This window comes from Harpia harpyja, chromosome 2 (genome assembly GCF_026419915.1).
Source record: "Harpia harpyja isolate bHarHar1 chromosome 2, bHarHar1 primary haplotype, whole genome shotgun sequence".
Lineage (NCBI taxonomy): Eukaryota > Metazoa > Chordata > Aves > Accipitriformes > Accipitridae > Harpia > Harpia harpyja.
The window spans coordinates 72,762,872-72,787,290 of NC_068941.1; the positions used below are offsets into that span (position 1 = coordinate 72,762,872).

Here is a 24,419-nt window from a genome sequence, read left to right on the forward strand (position 1 = left end):
GGAAATAGTCTAGTAGCATATAGCCACGAGGCAGAACTTTCTCCTCTTAGGCCTCCAGAGAGTTGAGTTTACTCTTTAAAAAACATTCCACAAATAAGAATTGTTCACTGGTTACAGGATCTTGTCCCTGTTATTAGCGTGCCATGCTACTGACATGACAGAATATTTACAGAAGTCAGCATCAACATTTTTTCCCCCCTCACACAGAATTCAAATATTTAATTTCAAAAAGTAAACCTCTTGATTATATCTGCAACCAGATGAAGAGGTTAACAGAGCAGCACCCAGAAAACAAATGGAATTTTAAAATTTGGTGAGAGATCAGTACCAAATTAGGTATGAACCTCAGCCAAATCTCATTCATTACCTGAGTTTTCATTTTCCAAGTGGCAACTTTGCAGACAGTTCTGAATTACACATGGTAATTTATAATTCTTTCCTGAAAATACAGTATTGCTAACCAAAGATAATCCATGATTCATCTTAAAACAAACTGTTTGTGATCCAGAATGCAGATAATGTTTTGAGACAGAAAATTAATGAGGTTTCCTAACTAAACAGAGATTCCAAATCAATGAGCCAGACTAAGATTTAGGATTTTTTTTCTCCACTGATTTTTCCAATTTTTGCCTAAAGCATACACCATGTTTTTCTTTTCCAGAAAAAGATCATCTATGAGGTGCCAGAAGGAGTTGCCTCATTTGCAAATAACTTTGAAATACACAGAATTACTCAGGTGGGCAATCATTAGGACTCATAATTAAAAAAAAAAAAAAAAAAAAGAGGGCAATTCACAGGATCAGAAGGGTAAAAGATTATCAATGTTAAAAGCTTAAATTCATCACTCAATATCAGATACTGGAAGTATATGAAATTAGTTTTTCTGTTACTTATTTTCAAAAGAATTTAAATAGGGAAAACCCCATTCTGGAGGAGACTAGGTATTACTCTCTTTTTTTTTTTCCCTTACAACAGCAAAAATACATTTGTTTGGGTTTTTTTCCTCTCCAAACCAACCCCCCCTTGAACTACTCCTCTTAATGTGGCAATTTATAGGCCACAAAAAAATTTACTTCAATTTGGTTTGGAAAAATAGATAAGGTAATATATAATACACCTAAATTAAATCTTAACCATAAAAAAAAGCAGATAAAAACTTAGCTAATTCAAACTGGCTAAAACCACTAGCAGCAACTGAAAAGTAAGTTAATAATATTTTTCTTTGAGCAAGTGAAAGGAGATGACAATTACTATTTAAGCTCCTATCCCCTTACATAATCTTTCTACCTCCTTTGTCCACTACCAAAATAAACAGGAGATTTTGTATCTGCTGCGAATTTAGATTGGAGTATTCTTTGGTTTAAAAAAAAAACAAAACAAAAACAAAACCCAAACCACAACCAATAGCCTGCTGCTTTGATATCTGCTGGGCACCAATTATTTTCTTTTGAAGCATTCCTTCTAGCTACTTTTTAGTGACACTTCAAAGTCTACCTGTAGTGCTCAACAGCGTAAATAAGCAAAGCACATCCTTTTAAATTAATCTCTATTCAGTATCTCGAAGAACAGTTCCAATCATAAGCTTAGGAAAGAAAAAAAAAAAGTAGAAGGCCACAAGGGTAAGAAGGAATTAATAGAACGTCTTCAAAATAGTCATAGGTTGAGATTATATATGTTCAGAAGTAACACGCATATGAGGCTGAACTAGACCTTTAGGTCTAATTTGCATTTGTGCAATTTCTGCTTGTGCAAGATCAAAAAAGGTTCCTAAAGCTGCTAGACCAATGTATATTTTCACATAATAATTTACAAAGGCCATACCTATTTGCATAAGCAAATAAAGGGAAGAAAACTCCTAGACAGTGTCTAAGCCGAGTATCCTCTTCTGTCACAGGATTATACCACAACAAAACAAGACGAGAAAGAAGCTTGGCACTAATCAGCCTCCCAGAGAACATCAGTTTGGCTATGCCTTCTGCAGTTTCTGTCCTAAGTTCTGAAAACTGAAGAAAGAACTGGTCATTTACACAACACACCAACCACAGCATTTTTCACTAATACTGTATAAGTCTACATTCTATTTTGCCAATCAATTCTCTACATTCACATATTTCCACCTGCACGGAATTCAAAGCTAGCTCAAGAGTTTAGTCTATATCAGTGACAAAGTTGTGGTCATTTTGTAGGACAACTGTTTTGACATTAGACCATTAATTTTAATTACACATCATGTAATATTCACAGGCAACTTAATGGGATGGTAAGCCTTCTGCAAAAATCATTTTTAAACAAAACTAAGGCAAATTTTATAGTATTTCTTACCTCACTGTCTAAGAAACCAGAAAGAAGCTGCAGGAGGCTGTGAATCATAGCAGTCTCTTCTCCCTCCTCTATTGTTTCACTTTCTTCTTCACAATTTTCAGCTCTAATGTGTGCATCTTCACTTTGAGAGTCATTGCCTCTTCTGGCTTTAAATGGCTCAATTCCAAACAGCATTAGTTGATCAAAGATTGCCTTTAAAGCACTGAGCTTTACATTTATATTATCTATTTGTAAAACCTAGGTTTAATAGGGAAAATACATACATCATCTTACAGTAGACCACCCATGTTAACATTAAGCATAATAAGATTTTTTGCTTTAATAAGATTGTTTAATTTGGGAAACTTTTTATAATACTTGGGACAAATTTCAGACTCAGCTATACAAGTTTAAACCTGATTTTGTAATACAGTCTGGGAAATAATTTATCAAGTCATCTATGCAATTTCCATTACATAAAATCAATTGAATTTCACTCACGGAGTGAGCATGCAAGTGTGAGATGTAATTTTATTGTTCAACTTCTAAGCAGACATTGGACAAACAGAAAGTTTATTTGCCTGTAGTAGCTCCATAGTGACTAACACAAGCACTACAGAAAAAATACATAAGACAATCCCTGCTCTGAAATACTGTATAGCTTAATTAAAATAAACAGTATGTGAAAAGACAGCAGGGAGCAAAAGAGTAATAAAAGTCAAAGTTGCATAGGTTACTATAGGTATTATAGTTCAAATTAACATTCAAATAAAACCATACATAGTGGGTTAGCCTAGAGATCCTAGATCTGTTTAGCCCAACACCCTGCTTTTGATGGCAGCCTACACAAAGAATTTGGGGTTTAGTACCTACAGAAGTTACTTAAATCTAAAGTCTAAGTTGCTAAAGCAACTGAAATCCTCCCTAAACAACCAAACTGATTTTTAATGAGACATACTCAAAGGCAAATTAAAAGCAGTAGTATATGCTAACTTTTTAGGAACTGAAAGTTTTCCTGCTATGGTGACTGACAGCTCTATCATCTTGTCTGAGCCAAGCATATCATCTCAATGCCTGCTGTCAGTTCTCTTGAGTGTGTACATGAACATACTCTTAATAAAGCACGATGGCCACCTATGCTTCTCTCAAAGCCAGGGTCTGAAAAGTTAACAATTGTGTCATCTTTTATGTAATTAGCTCAGCATCAGAACATTTACCACAAAGGTGGGCGATGTGGGTATTATGGCATCCAACATGTTCCATATCCATAGATGTTTGGCCATGCTATCGTTTGTTGGTTTGAATACTGCTTTATCCTCTAATTAACAACCCTTCCTTAATCCATACAAAATTAATAATTCAGAAATTAAATTGGACACCCAAGATCACAGGTAAGTATGTAACAGAAATGTAAAAACAATCAGTCATGTTTTTAATTTTGTTTCCCAGGGAAGAAAGGCTTACACAATCCTACAGCTTCTCTTTTCTATGTTGTAATAGCAGAAATATATGACTGATTTCACCCAGATTCAGACGAGAAAGTGAGACCTTACAGATAAAGAATTCCTACAAACTTTGAAGACAACAGGTAACCTTACAAAGTAAAGGCATGCTACTACCAAGACACAGTATCAGCTTGAATATTATTAGACATCAGAGTAATCTACATGAAACCACACTCTCCAGATCCAGATCTTTAGGAAATCAGGAATCACTGGTTCTCAAATAATGTAACTGTGTAGAATAGTTTGTTATATCTACAAGATTATTTTTATTTACTAAGCCACACAGACCATCATTCCATTCACCATCATTCCATTCCCCATCAGACATTTTACCTGTAACAGCAATGCAAGCTGTTGTCGGGCAAAGTCTTTGTTCTGAAGGGCACAGCAACCCAAACACAGAACTGCCATATTTCTCACAGCTGGATGGACATTAGTTATGCCAGGAAGTATCTGGAAACAATAATATTAGACCTTATAGTTGAAATACATAAATTGAAAATAAAAAAACCTGACTACTAAAACCATGCTTACCCTGAAACTAAAAATAATTTAGTTTGATACAGGATTGGAATATACTCTGTTTATCTAGATATAAACAGAAGCAGATCAAGTATGCTGTTTGAAATCAGTAATAAAATAATGGCGAAAATCATGAGTGTTTTGCTTTTTGTTTTTAATAAATATTTGTTTTCAAACAAAACTGAATTGACCACACATTGTCAAATAAAAAAAAAAAAACACACAAGAACAAACCTACACATTTCTTCATAAAAGACATTAGCATTCTTGCAGAGAAACAATGCCCAGTTCCAAGTTGCAAAAATACAGATGCCCCTTTCATGGACTTGAAATAGTTTTGAGAAGACAATGGTAAAAATCCACACAAAAGAAAAGCCAGACTAGATACAGGGTGAATGCTACAATGGCATCCTTTTATATTTTTGCATTTACTAAAGAGTTCGAGTTTAAAACAACAACAAATAAGATATCCCAAATCATGTAATATGTGAAAATCCAGCAGGAACAACAATAGGAAAGCAGGATCTTGGAGAAAGAAAAGTGGAATAAACAACAAATATGGAAGTTAAAGACCTAATGAAAAAGAAAAGGTTTCTGGGAGACACATAGCACTAATTAGTATTTCTAAGAATACTTCTATACATCTGAAAGAAATGTGGTTCCACTACATTTAAGTTACTCTAAATTGGTGTTGCAATTTTCTTTGCAGTTTGAATTCTAAGAATGTGCCCATACTGACTCAGGTCATCTAGCCCATTGTCTCGTTATCAAAGAAGATCAAAAACAAATTCCTATGAAGTATTACATAAACAGACTAAGTAGATACTTCCCAAGAATTCTTGTCAAGGTCCCAACATTTTGCAGCTGAGAGGTACCAGAGCTGGGAGGCTGTTCCTATCTACCTAATCATTCCATAATATTTATTTTTCTTGAATTTGCTCAGTCTTCCTTGAAATTTATGCAAGTGCTCCCCACGCACACATCTTGTGACAAAAAATTCCACGGATTACATATTATGTGAAGAATCAATTTATTTCATTTGTTTTGAGCTTGCTAGTTGCTAGCTTTATGGGCTGATCAACCAATCCTTATTCGTGTTCTCCATAATACTCAAACCTTAGGACTTCTGCCCTCTCTTAGACCCTGCCCCTAACTTCTCTCTTCTCCAGGTTACAAAGAGGTAAACTATTTAGTCATTCTTCATACAGAAGCCATTCCATGCTTTTCTTTGCTGCCCTTTTCTTGACCACTTGCAATTCAAATATAAACTTTCTAGATAGATGGGATAAGAATTGCACTGAGTACTCAGATGTGGCTGCACCATTCATACAATAGCATATTACTTTTTTTCCCCATTTTGTTTGCACACTCAGTAACAGTTAAAAGTCTGTGATATTTAGAAATGTTCATCTTAAAATCCATACTCTTCACAATGAAAACGAGGAAGTATATCTTGTAGGCTGTAAGAGGCCTGCAACGCCACTGCCTTATTTTTCAATACAGAAATATTTTGCTCTTCAAAGGTGCTAAGAAAACAGAGAGGGTGGGCAGGAATCCCCCCAAACTTCTCCTTGTACATGGAAGGGATGAAAGAAAGGTCTATATGAGTTCCAGTCTTTCTGCACCTCCAGGACACTAGGTTCTGAGAAGGCTTAAAAGAACCAGACACAGCACTACAGATACAGCAAAGTGATTGTGAAATAACCACAAACCATCCTGCCAGCACCTAAGGGCCAGCTATGATGTATTCATTTTTATTACAATGTAAACAGTATTTAATCCTACATACCAGAGATTCAATGATTTCATTAACGGTTGGACCAATTCCTTTAGAAAGGGACATGATCTTCAGAAGCTCATAACACATCATCAGACACTTCAACAGTGTTTCAGGATCATTCTTCAAGTAGGTCAGGAAAAAGAAAAACATTATTAATACAAATGGTGGCTGTGATAAGGAGAACAGGGACATTAATCATAATTTTTCCCTACCCAAATAAACATTTCCTGTCCACTACACATTTGCTGTGCAAGAACATTAATCAAAATCTGTCTATAAACTACGATGAAAAGAGATTCAGGTTTATGTTTTCAGTTAGTCAAAAACAGTAAAACCAAGACCCTTTTAGAATCCTTTAGTTACTCAAGGACAAAAGAGCAGTTTAGCCACAATTCGTTTTTTTGCTAGAGCATACCATCAGCTTCTATACATGCAGAAGGAGAATACCAATACCATAAATGTTCATTTTCAGTTTTAAAAATTTAGATGATACAAGGCCAAACTACACTTTCTTTTAAAACTATGAGTAAACATCAAGACCTAACCAGCACATGGGAATACAGGAAAGGAAGAGACCTTCTCCACACGCATTTCTTTAATTTCAGGTTGCTCTGCCTCTTTTATCAGATCATTTTTATTGTGTTCCAACTCAGTTATTTTCTCTTTTAGTACTGATGCTCTATTAAAATCCTGCAGAATAATGCATTCTTCCAAAGCTTCTTTTGCTTCAAAAAGTTTAACTTTTATTTCAGCCAACTGAAATACAAAGTAAAAAGAAAATTAATGTAATACCATAACTTTTGTGGTATTAGCCAACAATACACTATTGACACTAGCCAATAATACACTACTATATAAAACTCTTACTAGATAGATATGCTTAAAAAATATTTTTCTTGTTGACTAAAATCTGCTTACCTTAAGCTCCTGCTTTCTTATTTCAGCTGCATCAACAGGCTGGCTGACTGTAACAATTGGCTCACGAACTTCTGATATAATTTCTGCAATCTGTTGTTACAAACAGTATATTAGTGCCATTAAGTTCAGCTCATATGTCAGATACTATGCATTTAACTTTTCCAAATTTAAAATACCATCCTTCTGAAAACGTATTGAACATTTGCGCAGTTTCCCTTAACAGCTAATTCACTGCAAATAAGTCCACATTTTGACAATACATAGTCTACCCATGAAAGTCTAGTGTTTTCTAACATTCACCTAGGTAAGCAAGAAAATAGAAGACCGTATATCCATAAATAAGTTCAGCAGTTTTTATGCCAACAGTTCACAGGCACTATCTCCTTTAGATCTGAACACATGCTTTAAAAAGAATTACTGGTAACAAGAGTAAGTTTTTTCATCTGTTACTACTTCAATCAAAATACAACAAAGAACACTATCATTTAAAGGTCTATAAACCACCATATGTAGTATAAGAAGCCACGTAAGCGATTTAATTTCAAGCCAAATACATGTCTACAACTAGAAGCAGAACTTGGCTGAGAGTTTTTCAGTTGGTTAGGGGTTTTCTTTAAAGTCAGATCCATTATGTTAATTAAAAAATGAGATGAAACATGAAGAAAACTAAAGACCAAATGAGACAGGACAGTCTTAATTTATCTTGTATCAGATCACCTCAGTTTAAGTTCCTCTCAAGCTGTGTCAAATCAATGGAATGTATTGAATCGGTGTATTTCACTACATAGTAGAAATGCACACATTTACTAGTACTATTGTACTATAATGCTAAGATTACCATAGTTCTTCCAACGTAATCATGTTACAAACCTATATCCTAGCTTTAACCACTGGATTGAGGTTTTCCAAAAGTGGTCTCTGTCCTTAAGTCCAGGGTTCATTTAAAATATTTGAGCAAAACCAAGGGTCTATTTTTCAGGAGTCAAGTTTAAGTAATTATGCTGTATATAAAGACTCTACTATATAAAATACTTTTCTTATAAGGATTTTTAGTACTTAGGTAAAAGGAGGGAAGAGAAATTTGAAACCTGGAAATGTACATTATCCTCACTTTGAATGTTTTAGTCAAAACTGTTTGGATCTAATAAGACAAAGGATTCTGAAACAGGCTGTTGAAGTGTTAATACTTTCCTAATTTGAGGATTACATTTACAACACCAGCCAATTCTCTAAAGATAAAGATCTTTAGACAACCACAAAAATGCAGCTATGCTAAAAAGAAAAAAAAGAAAGGGGGGAGGACATAAATGCTTTTCCAAACTAAAAATATTTGAACTCCCAATATTTCTGTTACAATGCTTTGTAAAGGCTGTTTGCTATACAGAGAAGGTAGAGCCTAGAAAACAATGAGCCTTTAGAATTACTCACAATTTGAATTCTTCTGTCATCATCCTTAACAATACTGAGTAATCTTTCCACAAGCAGAGATATAAGGGCTGTTGAAGTTGCAGGTAGAGTGAGAATCTTTTGTAAAGTAACTAACAGATGCTTTCTACATTAAAGAAAAAAAAAAACAAAACAAATAATCTGTTTGCTTATTCAAGAAAGTAGAAGACATTAAGAGTTAGTATTTTACCCACTTCGAGTTAGTGTAATGAAGACTTTATAACACATTATAAGAAAAACTTCTCTATAGCTATATTAACTGCTGAATATGTCTTCTTACTTAGCAATGTTTGTCTTTTCTGGATTTACTTGATTTGTCTTGATTAGAAAATGCTGATTTTTTTTTTAATCACGTGTCACTACTGTCCAATGAAAGGTCATATCAGCAGAAAAGTCAAGAGTATCAATACTGTAGAATGCTTTCATAGAAATTATCTGGCTGGAAACTAAAAAAAAAAAAAAAAAAAATTTACAAGTTAAACTATCCTGCCAGTCCAGCATACATATAATGCATTCCACAGAGTCTGAAATTATTGCTGTGTTTGTACTATCATAACTGTAATTTTTCATAAAATGTCTGTGATGGTATGAACTTCCAAATTCATTCACTCTTATTACTTCACATCAAAATGCTGTTCAAATTATAGGAATGACTCAGTTAACACAGTCCCATTCAGCTTGGCATCTAAAACATCTGTAACCTTTTAGGCCTTAGCAGACTGGGCTTAATTAAAAACATGGAAACATATAGGCTACTCACTACAAGCCATCTGCCGAGAAGTAATCCATTTATTTCCTTTTATGTTTTTATATACTACATTCCAAATGAACAGTCTTGTAACTTCATAATCTCAAGAACACGTTATGAAAACAACTGAATTTGTTCTCCCCAAACAATGTTGTATCTGCATTAAAACTCATTTTTCGATAAAAGTAAGATGATATTTGGCACACTTTGGGGAACAATTCCATTAGAGAGACTGTGCCTTTTTTTCCAGCTAGCATTAGAACTGTATTTTGTCTGCTTGATCAGGTTATTTTCCCAACAGAGACTCTATGCCTGTCCACAGGCATGAGTGCCATAAGCTTAATAACACAGATTTTATATTTAAGTTTACCTTCCTCCCTCTTCTGTGGTATCCATGCAGCCTATGATAACAATCAGTTGCTGGCCTATAAATTCTTTTGTCATCAGCTTTTCAAAACAAGTAAAGTCTTCTCTTTGTTCTTCAGTAAGAACTGGCATATTTTGAAGGTAACTGAATCCAAATCAAACACATATAATTACATTCAGAACCACTGTTGGAAAGTAAAAAAAAAAACACAAACCAAAAACCAAACTAAAACCCAAACACACACACCCCCCCCCAAAAAAACCCAAACACGTGATTTTCCTGTCCTGTATAAACAAGCGGTTACCTTAGTCACAAACCTTAAAAATTAATGTTTGTGTTCTCCTTTTCATAGATTAATAGTTCCAGAAATTTATTTATACCAAATAATGTACAGTTTAAAAATAATGCACTTCATTAAAAAAATCCCTCGTTTGAAAATACAAAATAGTAAGAAACAGAAAATTACAAGTTATGCTGGTACATGTGATTTCAGTTCTATACCCCTGCATAAAGGCAGAATCTTAGTAATACATGTACACATGTACCATTTTTCATATATATAACTACTATTCTTCTGCATATTTAGGTACCATGTATTCTACTACAGGTTCAGAGGTATTATATTGCCTACAAGACAAATACAAGAAAAGCATTAAAGTGTGCAGTGAATTTTAAAGTTCCTTAGCTGATCAAGTATGCCATCGCAGAAAACCAACAATTTGTTGTCAGATATGCTCAGCCACATAGCATGGAAAGTGTAATCAGTTTGTTCTGTTTCTTTATTTTTCTAGAGTCATTCTTTTATCAAAATTTTATCCATCAATGAAAGCACACGTGTTCAGAAAATCTGGAGTGAAACACTTCATGTACAAAATTCAATACTGAATATAGTGTAATATATAAAATTCAAATACTGATATGAGCTGTGAAAAAGATGCTTATTTTTACCACAGCTTTGCAGATACTTTCCAGCAACAGCTCATTAAATTTAGCAAATTTTAAAAATTCTTCAAAGTTCGGACAAAAACTTTGCATGTAGCTACTATTTAAGAACATCTGAAATTACAACAATGCAGGCAGCTGTTGCTGATAATTTAACAATAATGTTACCTGCACCAGACAATAGCGAAATATCTAAATGAAGCTTACAATCCTGCATTTTTTTCTTAAGTACCAATGACTCGCAGTTTCTCGCTCTGCCTAACTGATACTCTTACAGTGCAAATAAAGACTTGGATTGTACAATTGCAAATCTTACCTGAAACAACTGGTGGCACAGCTCACCAATGAATAGTTTAGCAGTTGATACTACAAACAAGTACTAGTAAACCTAATTAATCTTACTCAGCCTATTCCTGAAGGGGAAGATAAATGAAGGCATTTTGAGTAAGATTGGATAGAAAAAAAGAAAACTGTTTTTTTTGAGGACAAATGTTTTATGGACTCTTAAATTAATTATGAATGAATCAATTTACACCCACCAGAATGGATCCACATTTCAAAATTAAGGAAGCACAGATGCTTCATTTATTAAATGTTTATGAAACATGTTAGCACATTCCACATAGAAAAGTAGCAATAATATCTGTATGTACTACTAATATACTATACCCACTGAAGTGAGAAAAGAGTATGCATATTTTTAATTGAAAACATCCATCAAAACAATGCATTTTTCAGCAGATCTGATTTCTAATCATTTCAGGAAGCTTCACTTCACATTTTGCAAGTACAATAGCTCAGTTAAGATTTCTCAGCATTCTCCATGCTCACAAACACAAATTGTGTTCAAATTTTATGTTAAGACTGAAGTATCCCTCAGAGAAAAAAAAAAATTTACCTTTCTTCACTTTGGTAAAAAGATTGACTTAAGAAAACATTCTTTTTTTTCCCCCAATTATATGTTCTGTAATTGGCTCATTTAGCAACTCTGTCACTGCCTTCAAACACAAGTTTTTGGGAAGCATGCCTGCCTAAGCAGGGGAAAGAGAAGATAATGAACTCTCAGTTTCAAAAACACTTCTCTTGGGGACAGCAGCCAAATTTTACTTTATTTTCACAAATTACAACAATTAAGAAAATATCGGTTTCTGCAGACTCTAAAAACCTCTTTCTGCCAGCTCTTTGCAAACACATAGTAACCTAGATAATAGCAGATGGACAAAGGATAGCTGCATATTACAGAACAATTATTCTATTATCTCAAATGGCAAAGAATTATATGCTATTGATCTAGAGGTCCATCTTGCTGATAATTCATGAGAAAGGACATTCCAAAAATGGTTTTCAAGTTACAAATTTGCCTTTTACAGTTTTTGTTTAAAACAAGAAAATCCTCTCAAAAATCTTATAAAAAAAGTTTTAAAAAATTTAAAAATCACTGTTCAAGCACAACTTTGGCTTCAGAGGAAACCTCAACAGTTGAATAAAAGAAATATTCTCTACTTAAAAATATACATATACACATACCTATTTTAGTGGTAAGAGATTTATTTTTAAATTAAAAGGTACCTTAATAAATAATCTGCATATATAGCTGGTTCTGGCAACATCTGTTCTAGTAAATCTTCACCTTGTTCACCTTTTGATTTTAGATATTCACAAAGACATCGCCAATATAACACATTCTCAGCCGTTAAGTCTTCCAGTGGAATCAGTTTTCTAAACAAAAATAAATAGATATAAATAAAATAGGGTCAAAGACAACAAATGCACAGAAATAGATTATTTCCCAAGATGAAAAGAAATTCTTGTCAAAGCTATTCCCCACAGAAATAAGAAAGAGGAAGTTATTTTTGTCAGTCCTTAAGCAAGTGAGGACACAGAGCTCCCCGAGTGCTCACGGAGCACTTCTCATTATTTTAAATCAAGGCTGTTCATATCAGTTTGCAGAAAGATTCTGCTCAGCCCTTCAGACCTCCTACAGCAACCACCCAAGTACTTTAACTCTATGAAACATTGTTATCACTGTACAAGTCTGGGATACTGAACTCCATTAATCTGCAGAAATGCAACAACTGCATTAAATTATTTTTCAGCTGCAGTTTATGAATTGTTTCTTCTGTTCTTAATACAATATCTTCACACAATATTCCAGTAGCAATCATAGTATGTCAAATGCAAAAAGTAACATAACTGCTTCTCAGCATCTCTGTAAGCTCATCCTGTTTACCAGTCATAGGACCCCCACTCCTTTTTATAATCATAGTCTTTTCCATGCTAAGCATGGCATATAATCTTTGTTTTAAGAAGCAGAAGTTGTGCATTAATTCTACCTCAAAACAGAAAAACCAGAGTATCACAGTCAGTGGTACTTTTCACTCCCTCAAATGTCATTTTACTTGCAAACTATCAATAACAATTCCATTTTTCTTTTAGGTTCCTCACATGCACACACAAAAAAAACCCCCACCAACAAAAAAAGAAAACAAAACAAACAAACAAAAAAAACCACCAGAAAACCCCAGCAACATGTAGATGAAAACTGAAAACTGATCATTTGATGGCTTCCCATTAATCTGAAAAGTCTTTATTTAAAAGTAAATTTAACAAACAGAAATCATAGACTTCAAAAATCTAAGCATTTATCATATTGATACTGCATCACTCAAGCTGTAGTCAGAAACATCATATAAGAACAAGCCTAATATTTTCCATAAATCAAATAGTCTCATTACAAGCTGAATAATTTCACTTCTCAAAATGTCATTAGTCTAACAGATCCACTACTTAAAAAAAATTCTCAGTTAGCCCAGTCTTTCAGAATGAAAGCCTTGTATTGCGCAGGATCAAAGTTAGACTGGCAAGTCCATAACTACATAAATTTTTCCTTTGAACCTCTTAAGATATTGGCACATTTCCCGAGGCTGTAAGAAAGTTATTTCACCATTACTGGTGCTTTTGAAAGCCAGACAGGCCCACATCTATAGCTTTGGAGCACAATGCATGTAACATCTACTGATTTCAAACCATCTGTCATAAACTACTACTAGAAGGCAAGACACTTCATATGAAGACATTACACATTTTCCCCCAAAACACGGAATAAAATTTTGTTATCACTTCTTAATCAGTGACAATTTTTCATTTATCATCTAATATTAGAATCCTACCACTGTTAATAATCATTCCACTCTGGTTGCCTCAATTAAACTCAAGCTGTTTCTTCTCACCCCTTTTTGCCTCCCTTAGCAATTTCCTACAACTTCTAATTTCTTGTTTTCTTCCCCCTTTCATTTTTGCTTTATGGATCTTAATATTCACCATGCCATCTTCTTCATACCTTAGGAACTCACTTTACCAAACATTAACACAGAAGAAGAAGCCTCTAATATATCAACTTCTGTCAAGCTCTGTTAATACGAGTAAAATACCTCCGAAAGAAGGCTGAAACACAAGCCAAATAATTCCATTCTGATTGATTCTCCAAACAGTTCATGGATAACTGAACCAGCCCCAAATTGTGCTGCCTCTAGCTCAGCAAAAAGGATAGAGGGAAGCCAAAGAGGACTAGCCAATGTGTGAGAAAGACCAGAAGCCTTACTGAGAAGGAGGACAAATGGGAGAAAAGGAGTTTTTCAGTACCACAGGTTAAAAGAAGACAGGAAATTACATTTGTGGGGGTAAACTAGAGCATTGCCTTTATTGTAAGCTGTAAACAGTATAGGAAATAAAACAAATTAGGCTCTAAGTTGTTACTCATACAAAAGCTTGTTTAGTTGATTAATTTACTGCATCCTTCTAAATTCTAAGAGTGTGATTTTGGGGCTGTTCAGGAACTGAGAAGTCATTTTTCATTTTTTCTCTTGCTTATCTGGCACAATCATTTTCAGCTGGTGAACACAGATCTTTTAAAAAAGAAAAAAGCATATCCAAAACACTTAAGTACACAAACACCAGGGAGACATCATGGCTTACACCACAATATTAGTCTTTTATCACAGGTAACAGTTACTCTGCTCCCCATTTAGATATAACCTTTAATTTAACAATCTTATACAAAATATCTTTTGGAAATGAAAACTGATTTGCATACCTGCTGTCAAGGTGTTTACAGTTTTGAACCAATTCATGAAGTGGAGATAATGAAAACATAGCATTTAGCACTGGGATGGCCACTTCTGGGCAGTTTTCCACATCCAGTCGATGAAGCAATTCTAAAACATCCCCTTCAGTGAATTGTAACCAGGCTTGAAGCAGCTTCTTCATTACTTCCTGAACAGCACCTAACAAGACGAGAATTTAAACAGTTTAAAACATTAAACGTAAAAAAACCACCAAGTTTTCAACATACTTTCACAAATCATTTTTCTACAGAAGGCTTTTTGGAAAGAAGTTATTATATAATTGAACTTAGTGTTACCTTAAAAAAAAAAAAAAGAACAAACCCAAAAAACCAAACCCAACAGTTAAATAAAAACTACCTATGGAGAACTACTACATTTTTGAGGCAACATTTTTCCCCCCAACAGGGAATTAAAAAAAACAACCCTCTATCCAAAAACTGTTACATCTAAAAGACAGCACCTCAACCCAGAAAATCTACAAACCATGAAGTCTTGTAGAACAAGGAAATATTCTGGGGAAGCATTGTTGTATACTTGCTCTGTTTCAGGCATTTAGGAATCGGCCACTTTTGGAGGCAGGATACTACTGCACAGACCTTTAGTCTGAACTGCCACACAGAATTCTTGTGTTAATTCAATTATGCAACTGGATTATAAAATTTACATAAAGATACTTTAAGTCCTTCCTCCCCATTGCCACAATGAACAGATAGCTTCTGGATCAGGAGAGTACTATTTAATCAAGGAAAAAAGTATTTATGGGAACATCTAGAATACATACATCATTAATACACACACAAAGATTTAAGCAGGGAAGTACAAAGGCTAATAGTCTGGTGGAAGCAAAAACATAATAACTAGGGAGTGATATAAGTATGCTCTTAGGACTTTTTAGAAAACAATATCCAATATAAGGGAAATAAAGTCCACACACACTGACAACATTCATCTTTCATCTTATATGTAACTTATGATAAAATAAAGACAGCACTTCAATACAGTCAAGAGTTCAAAAAGAGCTGTAAAAAAGGCCTTGAAAGAGCTAAATTAAGGTCCTAAGAATGAGAAACCTCTCCAAGAAGATGAAAAGCATAAACTAGTAGAATGTAGTAAAATGAAAGAGAATGAGAGTGGAGAATTGACAGCTGAATGCATCCCGAAAAGAACAACTTAGCAGAATCTGGATTATGTCTTCTAGGTCTTGTTTAATTATAAACCCTTGTTCTGAAGCCGATATGAAAAACATCCAAGATTTCAACCGACCAACATTGAACAAGCAGGTTCCTCTGTTGTTAGCTTGGGAGTTACTCAGATAAGCAAATTTGATAAAGAAACACATATTCAAGATTATAGAATTTGCAAAACAGATCAAAATGAGGGAATACTAGTGGACGTATATATATAAATGCAGCCAATTTGGAACATAAACCTCTTTTGCCCAGCAAAGAGCATATGATATCAAAGATATCAGTGACACTACATACTCTGACAGATATTTTCCCTTGGGATTCTAGGTGTCAAGAGAAAGAGCAAGTCCTCAACAGCTGGGATGAAGAATCATCCTAAGGAAGAGACAGACACCAACAGAAAAGTATCTGCTCTGGATCATAAAAGAAGGCAGTTTTTCATGTTGAATACCTCAATGTCACGGAAATATAGGCCATGTAGAAACGTTGTACCTTCTCAGTAAGGGAATACAACAAATCCTTGTTCCTGGCAAATGAAGGATCATGGAAAAAATAGTGAAGGTAGCTTCCCCCCCAGTTTTGAAAGACTATTAAGACAGAAATGCATTCACCCTAAGACAAAAGAATTAAAGAATTATCTGTCAAGACCAAGTATTATGGGGGGTGGGGAGGGCAGCCAGCAGACAAACAGCAGCTAGTTACAGCAAACTAGTATACTGATAAGAAATAGTAATTCAGAACATGGGTTTTTCAGTGCTGGACTTCAAAAACAAAACCTGACAAACTTCATTAGACTGCTATAGAACAATTTAGGGTAGGTGGGGAAAAATGTTAATTAAAACTTATTATACAGAAGGAGGACTTCTTTTTAAGTGTAGTTCTATACAGCATAAGAAACCACTTAGGTGACCTTCTCTTCCTTTGCTGTCAAGAACATACTAATATGATCCCCAACTAGCCAAAAAGAAAGGTAGATCAATACAAACACACACATACATGACACACCTTTAAGAGCTCCAGTTACCAATGAACACAGTACTTTTGCTCTCTAAGTGAATAACTACATATGTCATATTTCTTAAAGTTCACAAGCAGCACATATACTAAGCAAGGAAAATTCTCAGAGTAAAACTCAACAGGGCTTAGTACAGAGTTTCCAAACAAAGTATGTGGATAACACAGTAGCACTTAGTACAACTGGCAGCTTTTATTGTGAAATTCATGTATATAATTGCTATTGTTGCAAAAAAAAAAAGCCATGTTCTATGTAGGCAGGCCAAAATAGTCTCACTCAGATGCATGTGATCTTTTGATCTTTTGGCAACAACACTACACACAATTATGGGTACATTCTGAATGGCTCTTTTATATAAAAATGATGCAGTACAGAAGACATCAAAAAGAATAAAGCTGCTTCATGACAAAATGAATAAGGGTCAATCAAAAATTCATTAAAAAAAACCAAGCTAGTTAAACAAAAAACTAACCAGCTGAGATTTCTGTAAATGAAAAACTAACCAGCTGAGAAGATTTCTCTCCAAAAGCACATAGGAAACATTTTCAAACAATTATCAAACTGATATTAATGTTTACATTTCAATTCTTTAATATATTTGTTGCAAAAATATCTGTAATGAAACGTTCCAAAAGACACTGAATTAAATAATTACATTGTTGTTTTTTAACTTTAATAGCATTTGGTCCTATTTTAAAGCTCAGTGGCTTTCAAGTTTTTTGAAAGTGCAATCCTTTTCTGGTTTGTCCACTATAAGGGGACTGGAAAACCAAAGCAGCAAGCAGAATTTCTTGTGCTTAAACATTTCATGGTACCTCATGAATCCCTTTGAGCTCCTTATTATTGCCATCACAGCTTCCACATAAGTCATCCCCAAAACCTTGAGAAGTATTCTCTCTTAAACATTTGTATTAAGATGTTGAGAAAGATGACCTTTTACCTGATCTGTCATTAAGTCCTTGTTGCAACAATTTTACTCTCTGTGCTATTGACAGAGCTCTCAAGTGAACTTTTTCTGCCAAAACCTTAAAAAAAAAAAAAAAAAAACACAACATTAAAGTGCATTTCTACAAACGGTAACAACTGAATTCATTAACTACCTGTGGTTTTAAACTCTCAGTTTTATCCATCCACAGAAATCATAAGCCAATAAAAGCCTGTAATACCTATACCATCAGCACTGTACCAATACATTAACAAGCAGATTCTTGTGCATGGAAGAAAATGTAAAATAAAATAAAGTAAGAATAAAGTTAACAAATAGCTTAGAAGCTTGGCAGCTCCGCTTGAATGCAACACCTAGGTATGAAAACTATTCTCTCTCCTTAAAGCTCCAAGAGCAATGAATACATGCAATGAAATCACTAAGTAAGCCTGCTAACACAGAGATTCAGTTAAAAAACAGAATTTAATCTAAGTTAAGAAAGAACAGAAGATAGTTCTGTGTGAAAAAAATAGAACATTTTTAAGATCTCGCCAAAGATGCCTGCACAAGAAATACACATGGTAGTGTACCTTCTTGCCCTTACCTCTACATGTAAACATAAGTAATGATTGATACTTCTCAAAATTGGAATACCAAATTTTTTTTACACTAGTATTGCTGTGATCCTAACTGTACTTAATTACCTATTATGCAATGACAGGGAACACAAATTGCTTCACAAACATCACAAAACGCATAGATAGAAAATAATAAATTGTATACATAATTTATATTTTTACTGTCTGATCCCAAAGACCCAAGTTCTATGACAAAAGTAATTTCTATCAAGCAAGTTCTGCAGTCAAGTTCAGGGGTTTTATCTTGAAAACTTGTATTAAATCACTCCCCCTCAAAATTCTGGTAAGTGAAAAAAAATTATTTAACCATTCTTGGTGTTTAACCAGTGAAATATAATAAAATATTTAAAGCCTTTTTTCCTAAGTCGCTCTTTGAAATTAAGTGATCCAATTTACCTCATATGCCAGCTTCCTGACAGCTTCCTTTACATCCATAGTGCGGCCTACAATTTTTGGCAAAGTCCTTGCTGATGGAGCAATACATGACAGCACTGCACGCCTCACTTCTGAATTTGAATCATTTTCAAGCAATGTGTTGTAAACTGAAAGTAAAATAGTCATTATAATGTTTTTGGAAGAGTCTGAAACATTATAAAAAAAACAAGAAAATACTCAAAAAAACCCCACCCCAACCCCCAAAACCAGCAGCTGTTATTAAAACCCCTCCCCTGCCCCTGCATAGCTCATACAAATTTAGGGAACACTTTAGGGTCACAAACCCAAGATTATATGGCAATTACACGCTGAGCTACGAGCTCAAAAGAAATTCAACTATGAAAACAGTATTTGCAATCTTAAGCAGTATCTTCAGTTAATAACTCTGAAAATTGCTATTCTAGATCCCACCTGTAATTAACCACTTTGTCATTACTGGGGAGAAAAAAAAAAAAAAAAAAAAGCTTCCAAATGTTGGCTCCTTAAGACCCCTATTCACTGGCTATACATCATCATTACCTATGAGGTAGATCCTGAAATCTTCCTATAAAATGGAAAACTACAATCTCCATTAAGCCTACCAAAACTTACATAGTAAATCTCTCACATAATGCTTTTTTGTTATATTCTTGACCCTTCTTCGAAATTAAAAGCGACAACAAAAATAATTTAATCAGAGAATACTTGAATTCATCTTCTTGCTCTGCGAGATGATGACTATGAAATTTATGTGGTCCTAAATAAGCAACTTATAAACAGTTAGAAAATATAATTTCAAAGAAGGTACCTTAACAACAAAAAACCCCCAACTAATTCACTCTTTTCACAAAAGACAGTATGTAAAGTTTAATCAGGGCACAATTTACATAATAGCTGTGGTGGTACCAACCTACAGTCCGTCTACCTTGAGGCACTGGAAGTAGAGGCTTAGTCAAGAATCATACCATACACAAAGAAACCCACAAACAGCACAAAAACAGCATCAAGAAACCTGGGTTCCAGAGGTGCTGGTCTCTTAAAGGAAGCGATCCATGAGTAAGATGAGATCACCCCCCCCCCCCCCAAAAAAAGGGCCAAAAAAAGCATAGGTCAACAATGGCAGTAACCAGTTTGCCTCTCTCATGGGGCAGACAGCCATAATTTGAAACAAAACTAGTTTTTCTATTATCATCCTTACTCCTCTAAGTGTTTTTGTACAAATTCAATTCAATTAATAGTACAAAAGGGTCCTTAGATGGTAAGAACTGAGCAAGCATGTATCATGTCTCCACCCCAATTCGCAACATGCCATTATTCTCACCATCCTTCAGCTACATTCAGTTCATAGAATAGCCAGAGCCCAATATGATTTGTCCGTCATTTAATCCCCAGTGGATCTCTCCTTGAAGCAGTTCTGTCTTTTCTCCTTAAACATACACAACTCTTACATCTACAACCTCCTCTGGCAAAGAGCTCCACAGTTTACAAATTATCACAAGAATACCCTCTAAGATTTGTTTACTCAATGCTTTAAAAAAATGCTTAAAAATGTTTTAATGTAAATCAACAAACGTTCTTAAACAAAAGAAAAAAACCAGTACTACTTACTATTAACAACAGGACAGTTTTCATCCTTTGGATCTTGAAGTCTCGACAGGGCCAACACAGCTTGAATTCTCACATTTGAAAATTTATCTTTAAGTCTAATCAGCATAGCTTCATTAATTTTATCAAATAAGTCATCATCAATCTGGGCATCCTCTGGCATATTTCCCAAAATCTTATTAACAAGCTGACATGTTCGAAACCTAACTGCATGGCTGTTCACATTGTGAGACTTAGGGAAAGAAAAAAAAAAGTATTCTCATAATCACATTTTTCTCATTTCCAACATAAGGCTATTAACATGCACATGTAAGTAGCTACTATTCTATACAGTATGTGAAATATGCCCTTCTGTATTTCAAAAGCTTTTCCTATTTAAGTTTCTTTTTAATAAGATTAAAAAGTCACAGAACTGGAAAACAATTACGGCCTATCACCTGTATCAGTGGCACTTTACATAACTAGCAATGCCTTCACCAAGAAAGAAACAGCTTACCACTCAATGTAGAGTACAGTATATTAGCTAACTTACCACTCTGTCTCTGTAAAACATTAGAAGCAAAAAAAAAAAAATAAATTGGCAATGACAACTAGTGATCTTGGCCTGACCAATAATTTTTCCATGTCAAAACACTAGTTTGAGAAAATGTAATTCTACTTGTGTTTTCATGCTATTGGAACTGTTGATCTTCTATTCTATATACCACCTGCAATAAACAGAGAGGAATAATACATATGCCAACCACACCTGTATGAAAGATCTTTTAATATTTTTACTTATCAAAGAAACAGTATAAATTAATTTCCACAACACTTCCACAATTTCACACTTATAAATGCACCTATAGTAAAGCCTATAATGACACATCAGACAGCCAAATAAGAAAACCGTTCATATTTTCTCACAGGCCTAACTTTTGAAATCCAGTTCTTGGGTTACTGGGGGGGCATGGTGGGTTTTTTGGATTTGCGGAGAGTGGTGTTACTCGTAAAGCACTAGCTTTGCCTTGCTTTTACTTTTTAAGTTCTAGTTTGTAAGTATCATTCCAAGTGCCAGCATGTTTTCCCCACTGCATGATGTTTCCATTTGTTACGTTAAAGATTTAATAAGTGTTACAGTACCTCAAGCAGAAAGTTAAACACGTAATTCATAAGTAAATTATCTTCTTCTCCCTCCTCACTACCATCCTCTTTCTGCATTTGATAAAATGAAGTAACAAATTTAGCCACAAAATTGATCACTTGTTCCACTGCTGGTTCCCGTCTGTAGATTATCATAGCATACTTAAGGAAATGAATGAATTTTTCATGAAAATCTTCCTTATCTTCCAACTGAAAAAAAAAAAAATCAAACCACAACAAAAGGTAACTGCCCAGTTCATCTTTCAAAAGCAGTACCACAGAAAAATAAAATAAGTGGTTTTATAATTGACAGCTTCCATTTAAATTTTCAAAGCTCTAAAGCCAGCAGTTAGGGCACATCGGCTGTTGTGCACTCTTCACTGAATAGTTTACTTTAACTCCACAGCAGGCATATGTCTTGACTGCCGAGCTCCATTCTGGAGTTTACATTTACCTGCTCACAAGTTTCAGAACAGCAACCGACACCCTCATCCATTATTATCCTGTGTCACACCTACTTCTCGGGTATCCAAACACCTACCAGCAACATCGTTAATACCTGCCGTGGGCTGTTCTTACACCCACGTTCGCAGGAGACAAATGTGCGTAGTAGTTTAGCGTGTAGCTACTTTTTTTTTTAAAGTCGCAGGGCTTTTCTTAGGCATACTGGCCTCAATGCTTGTTTTAGGGGAAACAAGGCCGAAGAGGCCCCCTTCCCTCTAAAGGACATCACAGCAGCTGCTGAGCGCCCTGCCCTCATTTTCCCCTCAGCCCGGGGGGGTCACCGCTCCTCCCAGGAGCTGTCACGCCCCGAGAGCCGGCGTACCTGATCATACGTTCTCTTCAAAGCCGCAAGAAGTTTCGCGTGGTTCTGGTGAGGCTTCTGGGCCAGCTGAAAGGCTTCTTTTATCTGCAGAAGCTTCTTTTTTGCTCCCATGGCTGCAGAGAAAGGGGACGGTCACGTAACGACTCCCCTGCTCCGGACTCCCTTTAGCGCAGAGCCGCCCCGGGAAGGCGGAGAGCTGCTGTTCCCGCACAGGCCCCTACGGCGGCGAGGCCACTTCTAACGGCCGACGGCGAGCCCACCGCAAGCGGACGGCGGCTCCCGCCCCTCAGCCCAGCCCAGCCCAGCCCAGCCAAGCCGCTCCTCAGCCCCTGCTCCAGCCGCGGGGGCTGCCACCGGAAACCGTCCCCCAACAGCCACCGCGCGCGCACCAGCAACAGCCGCAGCGTCCGCGCCACCAGCTTCAAACTGGGCGCGAGTACCGCTCCCGATCTCGCGAGAAACTCGGGCGGGGTAGGGCGAGGCGGGGGCGCGTGCTCGTCTCCGCGCGCTGGAGGCGGGGCGAGGGTTGGGCCGGGCCGGGCCGCGCCGCTGACAGGGCGGGCGCTGGCGGGCCGGGCGGCCGTTAGCCGGAGCGGCCGTTAGCAGGGGAGCGCGCGGGACGCGCTCCGCCGCCATCTTCCTCCGGGGAGGGCCGAGAGGGAGAGGGGAGCGGCTGGGGCGGCGCAGGGCTGCGGGCGGCTTCGCCTCCGCCTCTTGGGCCGCGCTGACGGCAGCAGCGGCTGTTTCAAAGCAGCCTCGGTATCGGCTCTGCTGCGGCTGAGGAGAAGCGTCGGGCAAGAGGATTTCCAGAATGTATGTTGGTGCAAAATAGTTGAATAAGCCTGACAGACTCTGGTACTGCCCTCAGCCGCTCTCCCAAAGTCCTCACTGGACGCGATCATCTGGAAAAATGAGTGCAGTTGCATTTTGTAAACGGGAGCCTTAACCGAAGCAATTGGGGTAGCAAACCAAGAAAGCTCAGCCTGTGTCTGAAAGTAGTAAAAGCCCTTTGGAGAATGGTCATCCAGTGAGACAAAAAGTGCTCAGCTACTGTATCTAGAGCGAGATACGTTTGCCTATTTTAAAGTTAACTTTTGCCTATTTTAAAGATTTAGGTAACAAAGGGGACTAAGTTCACTAGGTTACCAGTTAAGTAACTGGTTACTCAGTTCCCTGGATGAACTGCCTAGGCTGAATCCAACTTGCAGACTGTGTTTCTTACTGAAACATCCTTCTGTTTTATATCAGCTGTAAGGAGGCGTTGAAAAGATGGATAGTATGCATAACTGGCTTCTTGGAATGCATATTTGTGTTCCTTCCAGTCTGAATCTTTTACTAGTGGAAATATTCCCCAAATTTTCAAGCATTTTTTGTGAACCTAATGTTTTCCCATAAATCCTTTAACTTGAGAATAGTAATAAATTCTGTTATTAAAAACAGGAAAGACAACTAAGCTCAAACTCCAGAGACATGTTACGGGCTACAGAACATACTGTGAGACAGGGACTGATATTCAATGAGAAGCAAGGCAGGGGATGATTAGCTGAGGGGAAACATTCTGAGCATATGTTAATTACAGACTTACAGACAGCATTCAAAAATGTGAATAGAAGTAGTTAACTGTGGACACTAGGTATTTGAGATCTCTATGTGTTTTGGCTTTTAAAAAAAAAAGTGTCTGATTACCTCAAGTGATGACAGTTAGTTTGTAAGGACAGATGACCTACCAGCAAATGACAGTAGGTCAAATAGGCAGAACCCATCCTGAAGAAGGGTCATTTTTGGCTAAGAAAAAAAAACACCTAACAAATAAAATAGATAAGCACTAGGGGTCAGTCTTGTTCCAGATCTGAATCTTTCCAGTGTTTTCTTTAAGCAGCAGCTTTCTATCAACAAAACAATGGAATGATTTTCTCTTTATAATTGTGTCAAGAATTATGGGGTATATGAGCTGTATGTGAAGAATGGAGGGCAGCAGCAGGAGAAAAAGCGTTCCATTTTATAGCTAAAAATAAATTTTAAAATCATTTATAC

The 24,419-nt window shown here is 36.1% G+C and overlaps 1 protein-coding gene across 2 annotated transcripts in view; it reads right to left on the reverse strand.

Annotated features, from left to right (window-relative positions):
* NCAPG (non-SMC condensin I complex subunit G) overlaps positions 1 to 22,787 on the reverse strand; it is a 30,101-nt gene extending 7,314 nt beyond the window's left edge. Inside the window, exons 1-15 of one of the 2 annotated variants that reach the window (XM_052780393.1) lie at positions 22,386 to 22,787; positions 21,560 to 21,769; positions 20,441 to 20,669; positions 18,815 to 18,960; positions 17,796 to 17,880; positions 14,623 to 14,812; positions 12,099 to 12,248; positions 9,591 to 9,731; positions 8,455 to 8,578; positions 7,027 to 7,116; positions 6,685 to 6,864; positions 6,118 to 6,228; positions 4,140 to 4,259; positions 2,323 to 2,559; positions 1,822 to 2,003 (exon numbers count right to left, since the gene is read on the reverse strand). In XM_052780393.1, the coding sequence (XP_052636353.1) occupies positions 1,822 to 2,003; positions 2,323 to 2,559; positions 4,140 to 4,259; positions 6,118 to 6,228; positions 6,685 to 6,864; positions 7,027 to 7,116; positions 8,455 to 8,578; positions 9,591 to 9,731; positions 12,099 to 12,248; positions 14,623 to 14,812; positions 17,796 to 17,880; positions 18,815 to 18,960; positions 20,441 to 20,669; positions 21,560 to 21,769; positions 22,386 to 22,496 (2,306 nt within the window). In that variant the 5' untranslated portion in view covers positions 22,497 to 22,787. The remainder of the gene's footprint in view (positions 1 to 1,821; positions 2,004 to 2,322; positions 2,560 to 4,139; positions 4,260 to 6,117; positions 6,229 to 6,684; positions 6,865 to 7,026; positions 7,117 to 8,454; positions 8,579 to 9,590; positions 9,732 to 12,098; positions 12,249 to 14,622; positions 14,813 to 17,795; positions 17,881 to 18,814; positions 18,961 to 20,440; positions 20,670 to 21,559; positions 21,770 to 22,385) is intronic. The other variant, XM_052780392.1, reaches the window with a different exon arrangement.
* Between the last annotated feature and the right edge of the window lie 1,632 nt (positions 22,788 to 24,419).